The following is an 18,371-nucleotide window of genomic DNA, read 5'->3' as shown; positions in this document are numbered from 1 at the left end:
TTCAATAAATGATTGCAGCCCAATTTCAGCATGTAACTTGAAATACGTGAAGGACCAAGGTAGTGGGTACCTCGAGTGCTCCCTCGAAAGAGAAAAAGAGGTGTAGTCGGTTAGCTCTACCTGAGGGGGCATCTGGAGACCCCACGGTTCATTGGCTGACCTTGGGTTAGAGTAATGTCCTACTATGTGATTTCACGGCAGTTTTACTTGCTTCAAGTATCTGCATCATAAGTAAATAGCATGGCCTAAACCAGGGGTTCCCAAACATGGCTGACCTTCAGGATCAAGTGGGGAGTTACTCTGAAAATACAGTTCCCCAGCCTCAGGTCTTAACAGATGGTCTGGAACAGAACCTGAGAAATCTCAGTTCTTTCTAGGCGATTCTGGGAATCACACAGGTTTGCTCTCACAGCTTTAGATTGCCTTCCCAAATACGTCTTGTTTTAGCTGACTTCTCCGTAGGAGCTGTAGGGCTAGCCCTGAATATACACAGATTGTACAGACTGTCTCCAGGCCAAGTGGGGATTTTCCCTAAACAGGGACTCGGGCTCTGTTCCAAATCTCAGATGCTCGTTTGACACCCTAGGAACTAGAGCCAGGTTCATTCTGATGTAATAATCCCAGGAGCAGAATTTTAACCCTGTTAAATTGGTTCCTTGTTTAAAATCTGTGTGTGCTTCCTCCGTGTAAGATTCTGATTCACTGCTGACACTTGCAGTCAGCTTGAACTTTCACTCTGTGTGCTGTTGGTAGCTGTACTTGGGAGGGTGGATCTCATCACGAGGTCTCTACTGAATCATCTAGGAGGGGCCTTTGGAGCCTAGAACATCTCGCATGACTGGACACCGCACGGCTCGGAGCTGGGTGCGGTGTGCGGGAGGCGCGCTGTGTTGTCTCCCGTGGTGCGCAGATGTGTGTCCTAGACATGGAAAGTGAGGAGGAGGGAAACATGTAGTCATTTTGAGGTGATTGATTTTTCTAATGCTTGCCTTGTTCTTCAGCTTTTTTTCTTCCTTAGTTCTGGGGATTGTTTTTTTTCCTAAAAATTTTGTCTTAACCAGTTTTTTAACCAGAAACCTAATCAGGAGAATCTGACAATTTGGAACCTTGAACTACATTTTTCCCCCTCGTTTTTGGAGAGGGAGGTAAATTAAACTCATATAAGAGATTTAAATGACTCCGGTACGGCCTGGTTCAGTTTAAACTATGGAAAGAGAATTGTTCTTCAAAATGGTTAGCTGCCTCATGACACAAGAATTCTATGTATCATATCATACAGTGAACAGGCGCTGGACTGTAGGTTAACTCCCATCTCTTGGCCCTCTCTAACCAGCCATATGCCTTGGATAAGTGTGCTTCTCTAGGCCTCAGCTTCCCTCTTTGCAAAGTGGGGAAAATACTAGCCCCAACTGTCCTAATGGGTTGCGAGGATCAGAGGAAGAAGTATGAAAATGCCATGAAAGCTACAAAATGCTACGGTTACATATGTGAAATTGAACTATTCCATTAGCTCGAAACTCTCACATTACCGTATTCTCTAAGCACTGAGTTACTTGAAGATGGTGTAGAACCAGGATTGTATTGTTCTCACCTTCGTCCCGACTCCCACATAGGGTATCCTTATGCCTGCCACCGCAATCTGCCATGTCAGCGGGCCTCCTTTTTTCCTGTGCTTTTACACATATAAGGCTTTGTGAACTTGATCAAAAGGCAGCTGAATGGCATATGAATGTGGAAGTAATTCCCAACTTTACATTTTAGAGCAAATGTATATTGGTCAGTCTTAGAGCAGTGTTAAGTGTTGCAATTTGACACGTGGATGGCGTTTATTATCTTGCAGCTAAGCAAGTTCTTTGAGTCTCTATCTCCAAGCTTGGAGCTTTTGGTGTGTAATTTCTAACTCTTGGAGTGCTGCATTTAAGTTCTCCTTTCATATGCAGGTGTTCACGTAAACACAATTTCCCATCCTCGAGCCCCACACTCCTTATTAAAAGCATGTTCACAACGTTTGGAATGGAGCAGTGCAGAAGGGATGACTATGACCCGGATGCCAGCCTAGAGTACAGTGAAGAGGAAACCTACCAGCAGTTCCTGGACTTCTATGATGACGTGCTTCCCGAGTTCAAGAACGTGGGGAAAGTGATCCAGTTCAAGGTGGGTGTGCACGATGCACATGAAGAAGGGGACTGCTTCACTTTCCACCAGAGTGCCCTAGAGGACACGAGCGCTAGAGCACAGGCTGTGTGCCTGGGCGGGGCATGTGCGATGGCGCCGTGCCTGGTCCAAAGCTGGGCACCCAGGCGCTCGGTAAATGTGACTTCCTTGTCTCTCCCTTTCCACCAGCCCTCATTGCCAGTTACGGCAGAGGGACTACATGAAATCCGAGCCGCGTAAGGTCCTGCAGATAGCCATCCCAGCGTTCAGTTAGGGGCTGCACGTGATGGCGAAGGCAGCCCCTCCCTTCCTTTGTAGTGGGTCTCACCTAGAGCCCCGGTGTTCGCAGTGCAACACCTCTTCGCTTACTGAGTTTGCTGCATGATGTTGATGGCGCCTGCTTGCACCTTCCGTCCGAGGTCCTTACTCTTCTGGAGCTACCCAAGAACAGAAATCTTGATTCCTTTTTTTGACATTGTTTTTACTCATTCGGTACTCTCAGTCGTGGCTTGTGATGCAGCATACTGGGTGAAAAAGAGCCATTCAGAGTACACAGTTACTGGAAAACATTCCTCAAGGCAAGAATAAAGGCAGAGGTCCTAGCAGCTGCTCACAGGACCCCGGGGGTGGGATCCTAGCGTCCTGAGGCTCCCACTCGGTGAGTTGATCGGATCCAGACCGGAATGATTTTGCGTTGTTAGGATAGGGGAAATGTCCCATAATTTGAAAGGGGAAAAAGAAAAAGGAATACAATTGTGAGTTTTTTCCCTGCAAGTCGGCAGTGACAGGGGAAAGCTGGAACAGCCAGGAACAGAGCGGCTGCTAGCACCCAGCAGCAGTCACGAAATGCAAAGTTATACTTCTGTCTCCTGAATTCACAATTTTTATTCAATTTTTTTTTAAGATTTTATTTACTTGAGAGAGACAGAGATAGTGACAGAGATAGCAAGAGAGACAACGAGCAGAGAGGAGAGGGAGAAGCAGACTCCCCGCCGAGCAGGGAGCCGGACACGGGGCTCAAGCCGGACACGGGGCAGGATCAGGACCTGAGCTGAAGGCAGATTCTTAACCGACTGAGCCACCCAGAAGCCCCTGAGTTCAGAATCTAAAAAGAAATCTTTTAAAATTTCTCTCTCGCTTTTGCCTTTTGTTTCTGTTGCGTGTACCTTTCGGTCTTCACACTGCTGCTCAGCGTAAGCAGCAGATACTAGAATGGCAGGGCCGGCCAGGGAGTCCGCATGCTTTGACTAGCTCGTGCTTTTGAATGTGTCACTTTACCTCTTCCTGCCTTTGCCTCATCCCAGAAGGGGGGAATTGGACCCCATCAGTGGTTTCCCTTGTGGGGTCCCTACACAATACTGCTTCTGTGAAGTCAGTGATGGAGCTGCTTTCAGAACTTCCACCTGGTTAGTGGAAATCCTTACTTAGAACAGGCTGCACCTGCTAGCCACAGTGTGGCTTGGGTCCCCCCCCGCCCCCGCTTCAGTTTAGAATTTTATCAGCGAAGCTCATGCTAATCACATTAACAGTTATAAGTGGGAAGCTGTTTGGTAAATTTTTAGTAGGAAAAGTTCCAAAACATTGAATTCATCATGGAAAATTAATGGGTCCTTGCGAACCCCTGGATTGAATGATCTCTAAGGTCACTGGTGCAACTGACGTGGCCTCCTGAAGCCTTTTAGACTTCAAGGATGGTGTTATAAACTATCATTAGTCTTCCTGCTGAGCACGGTGTTACAAACCATCATTATGGATTGTGCCTCTTTCTGGATACTCTAACAAAAATACTGTAGAGCAGATTTGTAACATTGTAGATTCATTTGGAAAATAAAAGCTAAACATTTGTATCAGTATTCAAGGACCTTCTTATACCATTAAATAAAAACAAATCAGATTTGTCTTTTTATTATTTAATTCCAGTATGGTTAACATACAGTGTTAGTTTCAGGTGTACAGTATAGTGATTCTGGAATTCTCTACTCAGTGTTCATCAAGATAAGTGTATTCTTAATCCCCTTCACCTCTTTCACCCATCCATTTGTTCTCTAGTTGAGAATCTGTTTTTCACTTTGTTTCTTTTTTCCCCCTTGTCTTGACTTCCACAGGTGAGGGAAATCATTGTATTTGTCTTTCTCTGACTTACTTCACTTAGCATTGTACTCTCTAGCCCCGTCCATGTTGCTGCACATGACAGGATTTCATTCTTTTTGATGGCTGAGGGATATTGTATGCACATCTTCTCTACCCATTCATCTATCGATGGGCACTGGGGCTATTTCCATAATCTGGCTCTTGTAAATGCTGCTGCTATACATAGGGGTGCACGTATCTTTTTGAATCAGTGTTTTCATATTCTTTGGGTAAATACCCAGTAGTGTGATCACTGGGTCATATGGTAATTCTGTTTTTTAACTTTTTGAGGAACCGCCATCGTGTTTTCCACAGTGGCTGCATCAGTTTGCATTCCCACCAGCAGTGCACAAGGGTTCCTTTTTCTCCACATCCTCGCCAGTACTTGTTGTTTCTTATCTTCTCGATTTTAGCCATTCTGACAGGTGTGAAGTGATATCTCATTGTGGCTTCGATTTGCATTTCCCTGATGATGAGTGATGTCGAGCATCTTTTCATGTGTCTCTTGACTATCTTGACATCTTCTTTGGAAAAATGTTCATGTCTTCTGCCCATTTTTAATTGGATTATTTGTTTTTTGGGTGTTGAGTTGTAGAAGTTCTTTATATGTTTTGGATATTAACCCTTTATCAAATACGTCATTTGCAAATATCTTCTCCCATTCCGTAGGTTGCCTTTTATTAGTTTGTTGATTGTTCCCTTTGCTGTGCAGAAGCTTCTTATTTCGATGTAGTCCCAATAGTTTATTTTTGCTTTTGTTTCCCTTGCTTCAGGAGACATATCTAGAAAAATGTTGCTAGGGCCAACTTCAGAGAAATTACTGCTTGTGCTCTCTTCTAGGATCTTTATGGTTTCAGGTCTCACATTTAGGGCCTTAATCCATTTTGAGTGTATTTTTGTGTGTGCTGTAGGAAAGTGGTCCAGTTTCATTCTTCTGCATGTAGCTGACCAGTTTTCCCAGCACCATTTATAAAAGAGACTGTCTTTTTCTCATTGCCTATTCTTGCCTCCTTTGTCATAGATTAATTGACCATATAATTGTGGGTTTATTTCTAAGCTTTCTGTTCTGTTCCATTGATCTGTGTGTCCAGATTTGTCATTTTTGAAGCAAATGATCAAATGTTCAATCTAACTAGTAATAAGAACAGTTCATATTAAATGAGATTATTCACACCTATCAGGTAAAAAATTACAAATTCTGTTAATACCAGGAGTGGGCAAGGAAGTGTCAATTTGTAAAACCACCTCAGAGAGCAGTCGATCAATACTTAGTGAAGTTGAAAGTACATATAAGCTATACTTGGCACACTCCTCTGGTTATGCATACTAGAGAAATCCCGCTACCCCCAGAGACATGTTCAGGAATGCTGACTGCAGCACTGTTTGTTGATGAAAAATGGGAAGCACCTTGGATAGTCATCATTAGAGGAGTAGATAAGTAAATTTGATAATTTGATATATTCAATGTACAGTTAAAATGAGTCTTTATGTTTATGTGATGATATTGTGAAAAAAAAGTAAAATATACATTATTTGTGTAAAAATTTTAAATGTATAAAGCAATACTGTACATTGTTTATCGATACATATTTACAAGTTTCTTTGCATACGTATACGTAAATATACCCATGTATTCATAATAGACACGTCTGTGCATAATATGTGTAGGATTCGATGGCACGCGGATGATGTGTGTGTATATGCCTGTCTGTGTACATGTGGATATGAGTGTTGGTGTCTGTGTAGATAGGTGCACGTGCATTGGTATGTATGTTTGCGTTTGGAATGTGAAGGACACGCCAGCCTCAAGGTAGTTAGTGCTCATCCCTGTGATGGGGAAGGGAGAATGGATGGAAGGCTTTCAACTGGGTCTTTAATGTTCTGCATATTTAACCACTCTTTGTCAAAAATGGAAAGCGTTATTGTTGAACCCGGGTGGTAGATACATGGGTTGATTTTTGTTCTCTGTATTTTTATGTATGTGTGAAGCACTTCATGTCTGTGAAAAACGAATCTGGATCAGCAGGGATCAGGTAGTTGGGGCCTGTAGCGCTGCTGTGTGCAGAAGCCTTAGATAGACCTGGGACTGGTACAGTAGCTGGATTTTGGAATCCTCAAATGAGAACTACTTTTGGTAGTGTCGCCTTGGACAAAGCGCATTATGATGCCACAGGGTTTCTTTTCCTTCTTTCTTTCTTTTTTTTTTTTTTTTTTTATGATCAAATTCTTCATTGCTCCTTAGGTCAGCTGCAACTTGGAACCTCATCTGAGGGGCAATGTGTATGTTCAGTATCAATCGTAAGTATTCTGAACGTAAACGTCTTCACATTCTGTCTCAGTATAGTGTTGTAATTATGTTACCGTCTGGGTTTTCCCCACTAGATAGCTTTCGTATGTGTGGTATTTTTTAAAAATGTAACTACTAAGAGCTGAGATAGAAATATATAGAGAAGGGACTTGAAAATGTATTTGTAATTCATTTGTTATATACTTACACAGTTTTGAATCTTTTGCAATGGTTATTTTTTTACTTACATTGTTTTAATAATTAAAATACAAACTGAAAAGGGGTGACTAGCATAGAGAATGGAAAAAGGATACATTGAAAGAGCCAGAAATGGAAGCCCCATGTAATCTCGGTGTGCGTTTGGCCCCTAACACAGCAGTTGGTATATCATTTCTGATTCTCTTGCTGTTTGTCTGGGCCATGCTCTGGCTAATGGGTTAAACTAACCATTGTAATAAGAGAAATAGCAATCCTAGCTAAGAAAGCAGAGGCTCTGACAATGGTAAACACTGCTGCATTTTTAATGGTCCCGGCTTTTGGTTCAAGCAGCTTTGACTCAGGCTGATTTCCATGCTTCGGAACCTTGGGCAGGGTTGGTAAAAAGCATTCCTGAATACGTGGTGAGCTTCACGCCCTTGAATGCCCTCATGAGGACTCCCTAGTACAAAAGCAGTGAACTTGGTGGTCCTACGGTAAACTAATAAAAAGGTTAATTAACAGTAGGGGTCATCTGTGTAATAGGAAGTTACCGTAAAAGGCATCCTTTAATTTGTGGCTTTTTTTAAAGGGAAGAAGAATGCCAAGCTGCCCTTTCTCTGTTTAATGGCCGGTGGTACGCGGGACGGCAGCTTCAGTGCGAATTCTGCCCAGTGACCCGATGGAAAATGGCAATTTGTGGTAAAATACAACACAATGATTTTACCCCAGTGGTTCCACTGTTGTGTAAAGGGACATTCTTAAGGGGGAAAAAAAAATTTTTTTTTTTTTTAAAGTTCAGTGCAGGGCTTGAACTCACGTCCCTGAGATCAAGAGTCAGATGCTCAACCGACTGAGCCACCCAGGCACCCCCAAAAAAGAATCCTTTAAAGGGGTGAAACATAAGCTTTTGCCTCACGGACTAGCTGAGCAGAGGTCGTTATATAAAGAAGCTCACATTTTCGATCTGTAATAGACCTTGTGGGTCACTTCATGGAGGAGGTGACTGAGGTAACAGTGTATCAGCGATAGAGTTGGGGCTAGAATTCCCATCTTCTCATCCTCTGTCCTGGGCTTTGAAACTTCAGGAAGCCTGAGGAGTTGTGTTTGTGGGAAGCCACCTTTTTTCCTTGTTGCAGGACCGGAAGTGATCTCTCCTCATAGGCTCCCCTCACTCAAGCTGGGTTTTTTCCCCCCATCTTTATCCCTAATGAATGTTCTGCCATCCTTACCACCTAAAACATTATAACATTTCCTGCCTTGCGTGAAAGACATGCTTTGTGCAGTGGAGACTGATTATAGCTGTAGGATCCGGTCAGGGCACATTTAGTCAGACTGACTCATCAGACTGTGGCCGCTGAATCAAGACATGAGTCAGTCCTTTGAGTAGCCAACAATTTTGAAGGCCTCATTATTTTTTTTATTTCTGTCCGCTGGGCTTAGCCAAACTATTTATTGTTGCATGACTCCGGAAGCAAAGAGCTGGAACTCTCCATGCCTTAGGGGAGCACTTTTCTTACCCATTACTTTTCTGGGCTTTACACTTGCCTGCTTAAAACCTCTTATTTAAAAAATCTATAATTTACGAAGTCTTTATCTTTGGCAGCCTGGTCTTAATGGATGCTGTCACTTAAAAACCATTTATTGAAGGGAAAAAAAAGAGTTTAGGATCCTTGCTTTGAAAAGCAGAAGAACCATTATGCCTGAAATTTGAAAGCTTGTGGGCTGAAAGAGATGGTACTGTTTTTTCCCTGAGGGAGGTTATTTTTGTCAGTTCCTGGGAATCCAGTGTGTTTTCAGTGAGGTACTTCTGAGTTTGACATTGCCCCCCCCCCCCGCAGCAGACTATTTTGCTTATTTTTTTAAAATAACAGCTTTGTTATTTTCCCTAGTGACTAATGATGTTGAGCATTTTTTGTGTGTCCTCATTGGCCATTTGTGTATCTTCCTTGGAGAGATGTCTATTTAGATACTTTGCCTATTGTTAATTAGGTTGTCTTTTTATTATTGGGCTGTAAGAGTGCTTGATCTGTTCTACGGACAAGCCTCTTATCGGAGATATGATTGCAAATGTTTTCTCCCGTTCTGTGGGTTGTCTGTTCACTTTGATGGTGTCCTGTGAAGTACAAAAGTTTATAATCTTGATAAAATCCATTTTATCTATCTAGCTTTGGTTTTTGTTTTGTTTTTTTGCTTGTACTTTTGGTGTCATACCTAAGAATCCATTGCTCAGCCCAGTGTCGTGAAGATTTTACTTGTACGTCTTCCTCAAAGAGTTGTATGGTTTCATGTCTTATATTTAGGACTCCGATCGATTTTGACTTTTTGTATATAATGTGTGGCATGGAGGTATTTCACTTTTAACTGTTTTACGTATTTGGCGAATTTACAGACTTTAAAAACAAAAGTTTGAAAGCCTCAGGAGGATCTCTAAGTTGTTCAAATAGATTTCACCTGTGACAAAATCTTCCATATTAAAAGTACTTGGTAAATTTAAAAGCACTAGGCCAGTGTTTACCATCTTCTTCTTAAAGAAAATATCGAGTGCTCCACTTCTGATAGGCTCTCTTTTGGCCACTAGTCCTGTCCTGCCACCACCATGCTGTCAGAGCACCCTGTCACAGGGACTCCCAAGGGCTGGTTCTTCAGCGTTAAGTAGGGCTCAACACTGTCCATCTGTGGAAGGGTGAAACCCTAAATAACCCCCGATGTGGTCACCATTTGTTCGGTTGCACTCCGCACCCTCATCCGGTCGGGGAACAGCCTTCTCGGCTGAATGAAAACTTCTGATTTGTTACCGTTCATGGTGCTGTTTGTTAGAGCATCTGAGTATTTTTGAAATTCCGGGAACCAGAGCTATGACATTCAATTTACATATAAGCCGCTTTGAAATAATGCGCAGGAGGAGATAGGTCTGTCGCGTCCGAACGTCGGCAGTGTACCCTCTAAAAAGGATAAAGTGCCAGCAGTAAATGCTGTTTCCTCACTGTGCCGTTGCAGGTTTGTTTGAGATACAACAGTGCCCGCGAGGAAAACACTGCAACTTTCTCCATGTGTTCAGGAATCCCAACAATGAGTTTTGGGAAGCTAACAGAGACATCTACCTGTCTCCCGATCGGACTGGCTCCTCCTTTGGTAAGGGCTCGGAGAGGAGAGAGAGGACGGGCCACCACGATGAGTACTATGGGAGGCCCAGGAGGAGACGGAGCCCTAGTCCCTCCCACTCCTACAAGAGAAACGGGGAAGCGGAGAGGAAAAGGAGAAGCAGTCACCGGGGGAAGAAGTCTCACAAACACATGTCAAAGAGTCGTGAGAGGCACAGTTCACGAAGTAGAGGAAGAAAAAGGGACCGCAGCCGGGCCCGGGGCAGCCGGAGCCAGAGCTCCTCTAGGTCCAGGAGTCGCGGCAGGAGGAGGTCAGGCAGCAGAGACAGAACTCTTCAGAGTCCCAAATGCAAATAAACGTACTTTGTTCCTAAATGACTGTAGATCTTATTTATGATGGCTGCTTCCTGCTTGGGTAGTAGAGGGCTCCGAGCTCGATGGTTAGCAAGTCTGGCAGAACCCTATTTAAAAATGCTTTTATTCTCTGATAATCAGTGTGTTTAGTATAGAAAACCTAGAAAACCTAAAATGTACAGATAACATGGAAATCACCTGTAACCCTAACCCTTAGTGATAATGTTAACACGGGAGCATTGCTTACGTCTTTTTTTTCTTCTTCTTCTGCGTGTGTACACGTGTTTTTTTACACAAAGATCATATATGGCTGCAGCTGAAAATGCTTTTTTTTTTTTTTCCTATGCAAAATCTCCTATTTCATCAAGCCTCCTCTTCTTTTTCTCACTGCACAGCATGGACCTACCCGTTTATTCAACCATATCCCTATTGTTGGATTTTAAATTACCTTTAATTTTACACTATTAAAGAATCCAGTGCTATAAACAGTCCTGTTGTGGATTTCCTTAAATACCTTCACACATTTCTGACCTTTTCCTTAGGATAAACTCTATTACATCAAGAGATAGGACTCCTGACGTGTTTCCAAATTGCCCTCCAGAAAAGCTACAGAAAATGTACTCTCTCAACAGTGAGTTTTGCTATTCCCACGCCACCAAGTTAATCTTTGCCGGTTTGGTAAATTTGATGTTCAGCTGTTTGTTTCTCTGTGTATTGGCTGAGCCAGACACTTCTGTATTTGATGGCTGTGAGGTTTGGTTGTTTGCCCTTTACTAATAATCTCTTGGGTTTTTCTACATGCAATAGCTGAGCAGCTTTTTGACTTTGAAATTCCTTTTGTTTTAAAGTCAGTTTATTTCCTCTCCATCCTGTCCCATATTCACAGCCCCTTCTCAGCTGGAGGTTTTCCGTTAAGGGCTTCATCTTTTTTATAGTGTGTTGGGGAGCTGTTTATATAGAGGTAAGTCTTATTTTTGTCATTTTCTGGGAAATTAGGGTCACTGCCACTGAATCTGCTTAGTGTTAAAGCAATTCTCATTAAAAAAGTGGTCAGAGAAATTTCTGTTTAAAAAAAAAGGCTTAAGGCAAAAAAATATCATTCTTGGTCTTCAGATCATAAAAAAGAAAAGATGCTCTTATACTTCCTTATATGTTTTTAATTTTCTTTGTAACCTTTTAGAGTATGTGGCTTTTGGCAATTTAGGATGTGGAAATAAGGGCTTAAGGATGCACAAAGTATTGAAGCTAACAGGGAAAGAAATTTTAAGATTGGGATTTCTGAGTGAGTGGTTATCTGTTGAAATGAGAGTTCTTAGTATGTAGCCTATAAAAGGAAGTATGGTCCAGAAATCATTTTACTTTAAAAATTGACTTGTTCAACTTTAAATGCCTGCTTTACCCTAAAAATGATTGAAAATTTTCTAATTACCTACTGGATTCACTAATGCTGAGTAAGTATCCCTAAATCCAGTATTTTTCAGTACTTCCCTAAATACAGCCGAGATACACATAATTAAAGGTGGTATTCCGAGCTGAATAGCCTTCATCGATCATGGAGGACAAAATAGGGTAAACACCAGCTTGTGCTCAAGGTGTAATGAGATGATGGGGTCTTTCCCCTCCAGCATTCACGGGCACTGCGGTGTGGAGGGAGGGACAGAGCAGTTTTAAACCAGTTGACTGGTTCATTATCTTGGTAAGTGTCCATCTTGAACTTAAATGTATTAATGTTTTTTAAACTTATAACCTGATCACTATTTATGATTTAAACATTCCAGCTCTACAGTGCCAGCAGAAGCCCATCAGGCCTGTTTTCAGTGAATAAACCAGATGAGTGTTGGAGACTACCCCTGTCTGCAAGTATCTTTTTAGCAGACTAGAAACTTGATGGTAGTTGATGTCTTGTTCTTTAATATCCTTTAGTATGTAATATTTCCCATGTGCAGCTAGTAAGAGGTCCCTTAACTATCATGATAACCAAAGCTTTGAGTTGCTGTTTATATTAGGGGCTAGTTTGCAAATACCAGTTCATTTACCTGCTAGCACCTCCAGTTCGGAGCGGTTGGGGGCGTTGGGGGGGGGGGTGATCCAGTTGATTTGCAATACCTTTGATTACCTGGAGTAATGAGAGTTGCTTCTTCAGAAAGCAGAAACGTTAACTGCATCAAGGTTTTAAAAGCGGCATTTATTGATTGAAAATAAATGTGTAGATAAGCTCTCAGCATGGAAGCCACATTATTTTTAGTGAGCTTGAAGTACCTGAAAACTCCTTATATCTTCCGTCATTTACCTTGTGTGTGCTTTTAGCATCCACCTTCAAATGGAGGTGAATTTTCGACATTTTACTGAGAAAAATTTAAAATTCTTTCAGCAGCTCCCCCATAGTCTGACAAACTTTTGCAAAGAGAAAGATAAAAACACACTACAGTGGTGTACGTTGAACATTTATTACAACTAATTGGTGATGTGATAGTGCTAACATGGCCTGAATATGTACTGGTCACAATCACAACAAAGCTTATTCCAGCCCAGCAGATACAAATGAAAGTGTAAACCATGAAGACATGTTTACATACACACAAGTATGTATAAAAGTGACATCGAAACAACTGTACAGCCTTAAAGAATACAGGGCCCACTGATGTCATTTTACCTCATTCAACTCTTTTACATGAAACGTGGTGTCTGCTTTTATAAGATTTCTGATAACTAGGCATTGCCATGGAAGGGAAGGAAGCTGCCCTAAAGTTTGCAGCACTTGTAAGTGGAGGGAAGCAAAATAAATTTGGCCGTAACAAGCACCGCAGGAGGAATATTCGTGCTTTAAACAATGACTTAAGCAACACTTTGTGAAGAGAGGAACATATTTACCGTAAGATACCGTTATGAAGAATTCCGGTAAGTCAATGTTTCCGTTTTTATTTGGGGGCATCAAAAACCATCTAAGTCACTAAATGGTTATGACCACAAAAACAATCTGTCTCAGGAATTGAATGTTCCTTGGCCTTAAAAATAACGTGCTCACTATTAAACAGCCGATACTCTGTTCCTCAACCCCGGTTTGGAATGCCAGAGAAAGTGTAAACACTTTATTTTTAGTGTAAAACACATCATTTTAATTTAGTCCTTTGTGTATTCCCTTTAAGTATGTAGTTTCCAATAAGGGTCTTTGGCGTAAATTTGGTTTTTTTTTTTTTAAGTCTCAAACAGTTACGTTTTAATTCATTTGATATGTGAGTATCGATTCCCTTTATTCTCATATATGCTGAAATGCTACACACTAGTCTTTGGTTTCATAAAACCAGGTTTCATATTATAATTTAACAGTTTCCTTTGCCAAAGACGGTAATTAATGAATGTATATTACCTGATTGTGTCATTCTCATAGACGCATGATTAGATTGAGAGAAACAGATCTATAAACTTTAAAATATCCAGAAAAGGTACCATTCTTTTTCTGCATCATTCTAATTTGTATTTAAGTCCCTTAAGTTATTACTTGATTAACCAAAGTTCCCTTTAAAAAAAAAAACTTTGTGTAGGCCTGAATGAAGCAGCTTAGCAAAACAGTAATACTGACAAGACGTCATCTTATACCATTAGCTAACATGGACATGAAGGCAGTGACCATCTACAGTGTGTGAAATGCCACAAGAAGTCATCAACAAGGGAGGAGAGTTATGTCAGTCCAATTTCTTCAAGAACACTACGTGGGGTTTCAGCTTCCTGTGGAGGGAAAATGTGAGACTCTGGTAAGCAGATCCGGGGAGGCTGGAGAATGTGAAATTAACACGGAGGGATGTGCAAGTTTCAGAGAACAATGCAAGCAGGTCATTGGTTTGGGCACATTCGAATGCTGACAGCAGGTGGTTATTTACGGTTTTGCGCCCCAACGTCAGAGACCACAGAAGGATATTTTCAGCATGCATTAAATACCCACTGATTACCTACCAATGTGCTGAGTACCATTGCTGTCACACAAAAAGCAGGCAAACCCACTGGCAATTTAGGAAATCACTGCTATCGAATTAGCTACAGGAAAGGTAAGTTAGTGTTAAAAGTCTCCCCTAAATAAAAAACAGGGAAAACCCAGAGTTCTCCCCAATCTTCACATAATTTTGTTTTCCATGCTTCCCCCCCCCCCTTTAGGTCACATGTATTTATAGAAATGTCTTCCTCTGCGTTTTTTGCTCAGTTTTTGACTTAACTGTCCCCAGCAGCACGGCTGCAGAACCTCACCTTCCCAGCCTCCCAGGGTGCCTTCAATGGAGGCGATATACTACAAAGAGTCCTCTAGGACCAAAGGCAATTTTGTCTTATGCCACAACCAATACTCATTTTTAAATATCAAAGGAAGACAAAACAAAGCAGGCGTATCTAGAAAAAAATAATTCCAAAGCGGCTGATTTTGCACATCACAAAACAGGACCCAAGGTCAAAATCAGGTATTACTTGCAACAATTTTGTAATTAAAAGGCATATGATAATTTAATGGAGAAAATGCAATTTTTAGTATCCAATAATAACTTACTTTTGCATCCTAATTGTGGTACAGCAAAAAACAAGGAAAAGAAAAAAAAACTGTAAATCCATACATTAGATTTAATTGTATGTAAAGCATCACATGGTTAATGTAATTTAATCGTAAGTAAATTAAACACTAGCCTGTTTCCTGATTTGGAAAACAAGGATCACAATACTTACCTTCATACTAGACATTTAAGGGAGAGAAGGCTTAGTGCCTGACTTCTAGAAAGTGCTCAAAAACTGTTAATTGATAACATTACACGATTGAGACCTACCTACATGAAGGTATTTAGCATTCAGTACTAAATAAAATATTATAAACCAACTCTGTATAAAGTTCACAAGTTTTAGTAGGTTTGTTTACTAATGAAAAATGGGTAAAAATCGGCTTTGGTGAAGAAAGGTTATCTTATGAAGTATTCTTGCCCTCGCTCCCCACATCAAACCTCAGCCTAACCAGGGTACATCAAAATATATATGGGGGATAGGCAAACAAGTTAAACATTGCCACAAGATTACAATCCACCAAATACAGAATGGAGGACATTCTACAGCATGGGTGACTCGGTTAAAGAGAAAAAAAAAATGGCAGGGACGAAAAGCAGGGGAGTTGTTGAAGGTGAGAAGACTCAAGAGGCATCAACCAGATACAGTGTGAGCCTTTTTGGGAATCTGGTTCTAACAAACCAATTATAGAAATGCAATTTTCAGGCAGTTAGGAAAAATTGAACCGGGAACAAGATATTAGGAGTTACTGTTAATTTTGGGGGGTGTGGTACTTCAGTCTCTTGATACATACTGAAATATCGAAGATGAAATGATGTCCAGGGCTTGCTTTAAAACCCTGAGGCCAAAATGGAGGTGGAGGGGAGATGGATGACACAAGCATATTACTATGAGTATTGAGTTACAGGTGTTGAAGCTGAGTTTTCATGATAGAGTTTTTAAAGTAAGTCTGATGAAAAAGATGCAACACTCCCAAGAATGATGTAATAAACCAGTCTCTTTGATGTATGTTTAGCCTTAAACATTAAATATACTGACATCTGAACCGCATACATCTTGGAACAATTTAAAAATAATCATTTGCATTTAACCCTTGAACAACACGGATTTGAACTGTACAGGTCCATTTATACAGAGACTTTTTACTATACAGTACTGTAAGTGTATTTTCCTTAGGATTTTCTTAACATTTTTTTCCTCCAGCGTATTTTAGGAATACAGTATATAATACATATACAAAAGATGTGTTAATGGAATGTTTAGGTTATCGGTAAGGCTTCCAGTCAACAGTAGGCTATTAAGTTTGTGGGGAGTCAAATGTTCTATGTGAGTTTTCAACTGCCTGGGAGGGTCAGTGCTCCTAACCCCCTCATTGTTCATAGGTCAGTTGTAATGTTCAATAGTTCTTAAAAACACCATGTAACCTTTAATGCATTTATTAAAAGATGCCTACACTGAATTCTATACAGCTAACATTCTTCGCTATCCATGTAAAAATGTCTCCCATTCTATTCCCTGGAGCTGGTCAGATTTCCCCTATGTGCTCACTGCCTGCAATCCTATATAGCATTTCATGAAGAGAAGCATGTTACTTGTCAAATATGCATTATTTAAAATGTGTACTTTCTAAAAGTCCTGGTTTAAAGGAATCATTTATACATTTTACTCCTTGAGACTTGTACAAATAGTACATTAGTTTCTTTTACAAATTGTGTCCATAGTATAAAACGTGATCTTCCCATGTTGACACTGAAATTGTAGCTCAAAATTACCGACAAGAAGTAGTAGCGGAAGTAGTCACGGCCATAGAAACAATGTAGAATGGTGGTTACCAAGGGCTGGGGGAAGGGGAAATGGAAAGTTGTTTAATGGATACAGTTTGTTTCACAGGAGGAAAAATTTCTGGACGTCAATTGCACGACACTGTGAATATACTTAACAGTACTGAACTGTACACTTAACAGATTGCCAGCTTAGCCACTTTTGGTGTTTTTTATACGATTTAATAAAATTACCTGGAAAAACCAAAATATAAAAGATATTATTTGTCCAAAGGGATGGAGAAGAAAAAAAGTCATTCACATGAGACAAAGTACATGCAATACTTTTATTTTAGACGTGCAAGAAAAGCGATTTCAGAATCTACGAATTGAAAGCAAGCAGCTGTATACAAATAACAAAAGAAGCAACATCTGGTTACAGCTCAGCACACAGCATAGCATCCAAAGCAAACCGGCAGGAGACAATGCATATTCAGCATTAAAACCAGATGAATAACATCTTGCAGGGTGGGGGGAGGGACAAAGGGAAAAAAATGGAAATGAAAGACCAATGTTTCCCAATGCTTTCAATGTATAATGGTAAGTTTCTCATTTGATAGCCCACCCAGGTGCTTCAAATGTAATGCAGGACATAGAGAATGGAAAGAACTGCTCTGCATACCTGCCTAATCTACATTTTCATAGGTCGTCTTTCAGTGGTAAACCTGTTTGAGTGTCTTCTGAATTTGTTTAATGATAACTTAGGCTTTTAAACTCTCTAGATACGAACAGTGAATTATTTGGTACTTTTCCTTTTACAGTAAAATAAGTTGCATGTTTCATTAAAAGTATACACAATAACGATCAATATTAGAAGTCTTAAAATAAAACCATAGTTAACAAATCGTAAGTATTTAAATGAAGACTTAATATATATTATAAAACCATAACTAGTAAAAATATTAGTATTTAAATTGAGTATTAGAATTTTAACTATATAAACTCAGTATTAACATTTTGAAAAGGTTACTTCTTATTAAACAAGAGATATTGCCACAGAGGCTTCTGACAGAGCTTTCTGATCACTCTGAAAGGGACTGTTCAACACTGTCTAGCACTGAATAAAGGTGGCATCAGGAACTTAAGAACTGTGAATGTTTTACCCTTAAATACTACGGAACAGTACAGATTTTACTTTCTGGAATTATTTCCAAATACGCTTTTACGTGATACATTAGAAAACGTTAGCTCACATAGGCTGTAATATAGTCACACTAAAGAGAATTTCTTTTCTCCCCTGAAACATTTGAAGACCAAGCCACACTTATTTGGCCATTGCGTTTCCGCTGTTTTCTTTGGTGAACATTTTAACGATGGCTAAATTTTTCTCTTACAAGATTTTAATCATAGATGGTTCGTAAATGATGACATGTATGTGTTTAAGATGAACTACTACTCAAAACATTCATAGGTCATATTTCAAGAAGAAATTAAGCCAGTTGCGAGCAGGAATAAACTACATCAAGATCACATATAGGATGAAAATAAAACAGAAAAAGAAAAATGAGGACAGGAAAAACAATTACAATTGTAAAGGTACTGGTTTCTGAAATGCTCTATTATACAAGATAGTCACCAAGCTGAGGATATTTTCTTTCATAAGTATATCAGCTCTCTATTTCCTCTGTGAAACTCTGCATACACGATGAGTAGTCATTTAGTACACAGGGACATTAAAATATTCATGACGTGGCTACAAAAGAAATGCACATATTCTTACACAGTATACAAACTGACAGACACAATCAGATTCCTAGAATGTTTAGTACACAGTACAGAAAATGGAAACTTAAA

At 40.3% G+C, this 18,371-nt stretch overlaps 2 protein-coding genes across 6 annotated transcripts in view; one reads left to right on the top strand and one right to left on the bottom strand.

The window, feature by feature from the left end:
* The window catches only part of ZRSR2 (zinc finger CCCH-type, RNA binding motif and serine/arginine rich 2), a 28,441-nt gene extending 17,736 nt beyond the window's left edge, over window positions 1-10,705 (top strand). For all 3 annotated transcript variants that reach the window (XM_040634037.1, XM_040634040.1, XM_040634032.1), the window contains exons 8-11: window positions 1,941-2,154; window positions 6,527-6,582; window positions 7,359-7,468; window positions 9,767-10,705. In XM_040634037.1, the coding sequence (XP_040489971.1) occupies window positions 1,941-2,154; window positions 6,527-6,582; window positions 7,359-7,468; window positions 9,767-10,227 (841 nt within the window). In that variant the 3' untranslated portion in view covers window positions 10,228-10,705. The remainder of the gene's footprint in view (window positions 1-1,940; window positions 2,155-6,526; window positions 6,583-7,358; window positions 7,469-9,766) is intronic.
* Window positions 10,706-12,655: 1,950 nt separating this feature from the next.
* The window catches only part of AP1S2 (adaptor related protein complex 1 subunit sigma 2), a 28,844-nt gene continuing 23,128 nt past the window's right edge, over window positions 12,656-18,371 (bottom strand). Inside the window, exons 5-6 of one of the 3 annotated variants that reach the window (XM_040634053.1) lie at window positions 14,756-14,764; window positions 12,656-13,950 (exon numbers count right to left, since the gene is read on the bottom strand). In XM_040634053.1, the coding sequence (XP_040489987.1) occupies window positions 13,903-13,950; window positions 14,756-14,764 (57 nt within the window). In that variant the 3' untranslated portion in view covers window positions 12,656-13,902. Of the gene's footprint in view, window positions 13,951-14,755; window positions 14,765-16,850; window positions 18,271-18,371 lie in introns of those variants that run through there. The other 2 variants (XM_040634066.1, XM_040634074.1) reach the window with 2 other exon arrangements.

The sequence above is a fragment of the Ursus maritimus genome (assembly GCF_017311325.1).
Source record: "Ursus maritimus isolate PB19 chromosome X unlocalized genomic scaffold, ASM1731132v1 scaffold_X1, whole genome shotgun sequence".
Classification (NCBI taxonomy): Eukaryota; Metazoa; Chordata; class Mammalia; order Carnivora; family Ursidae; genus Ursus; species Ursus maritimus.
Note: the sequence above shows the minus strand (reverse complement) of the source record. Positions and strands in the feature narration are given on the sequence as shown.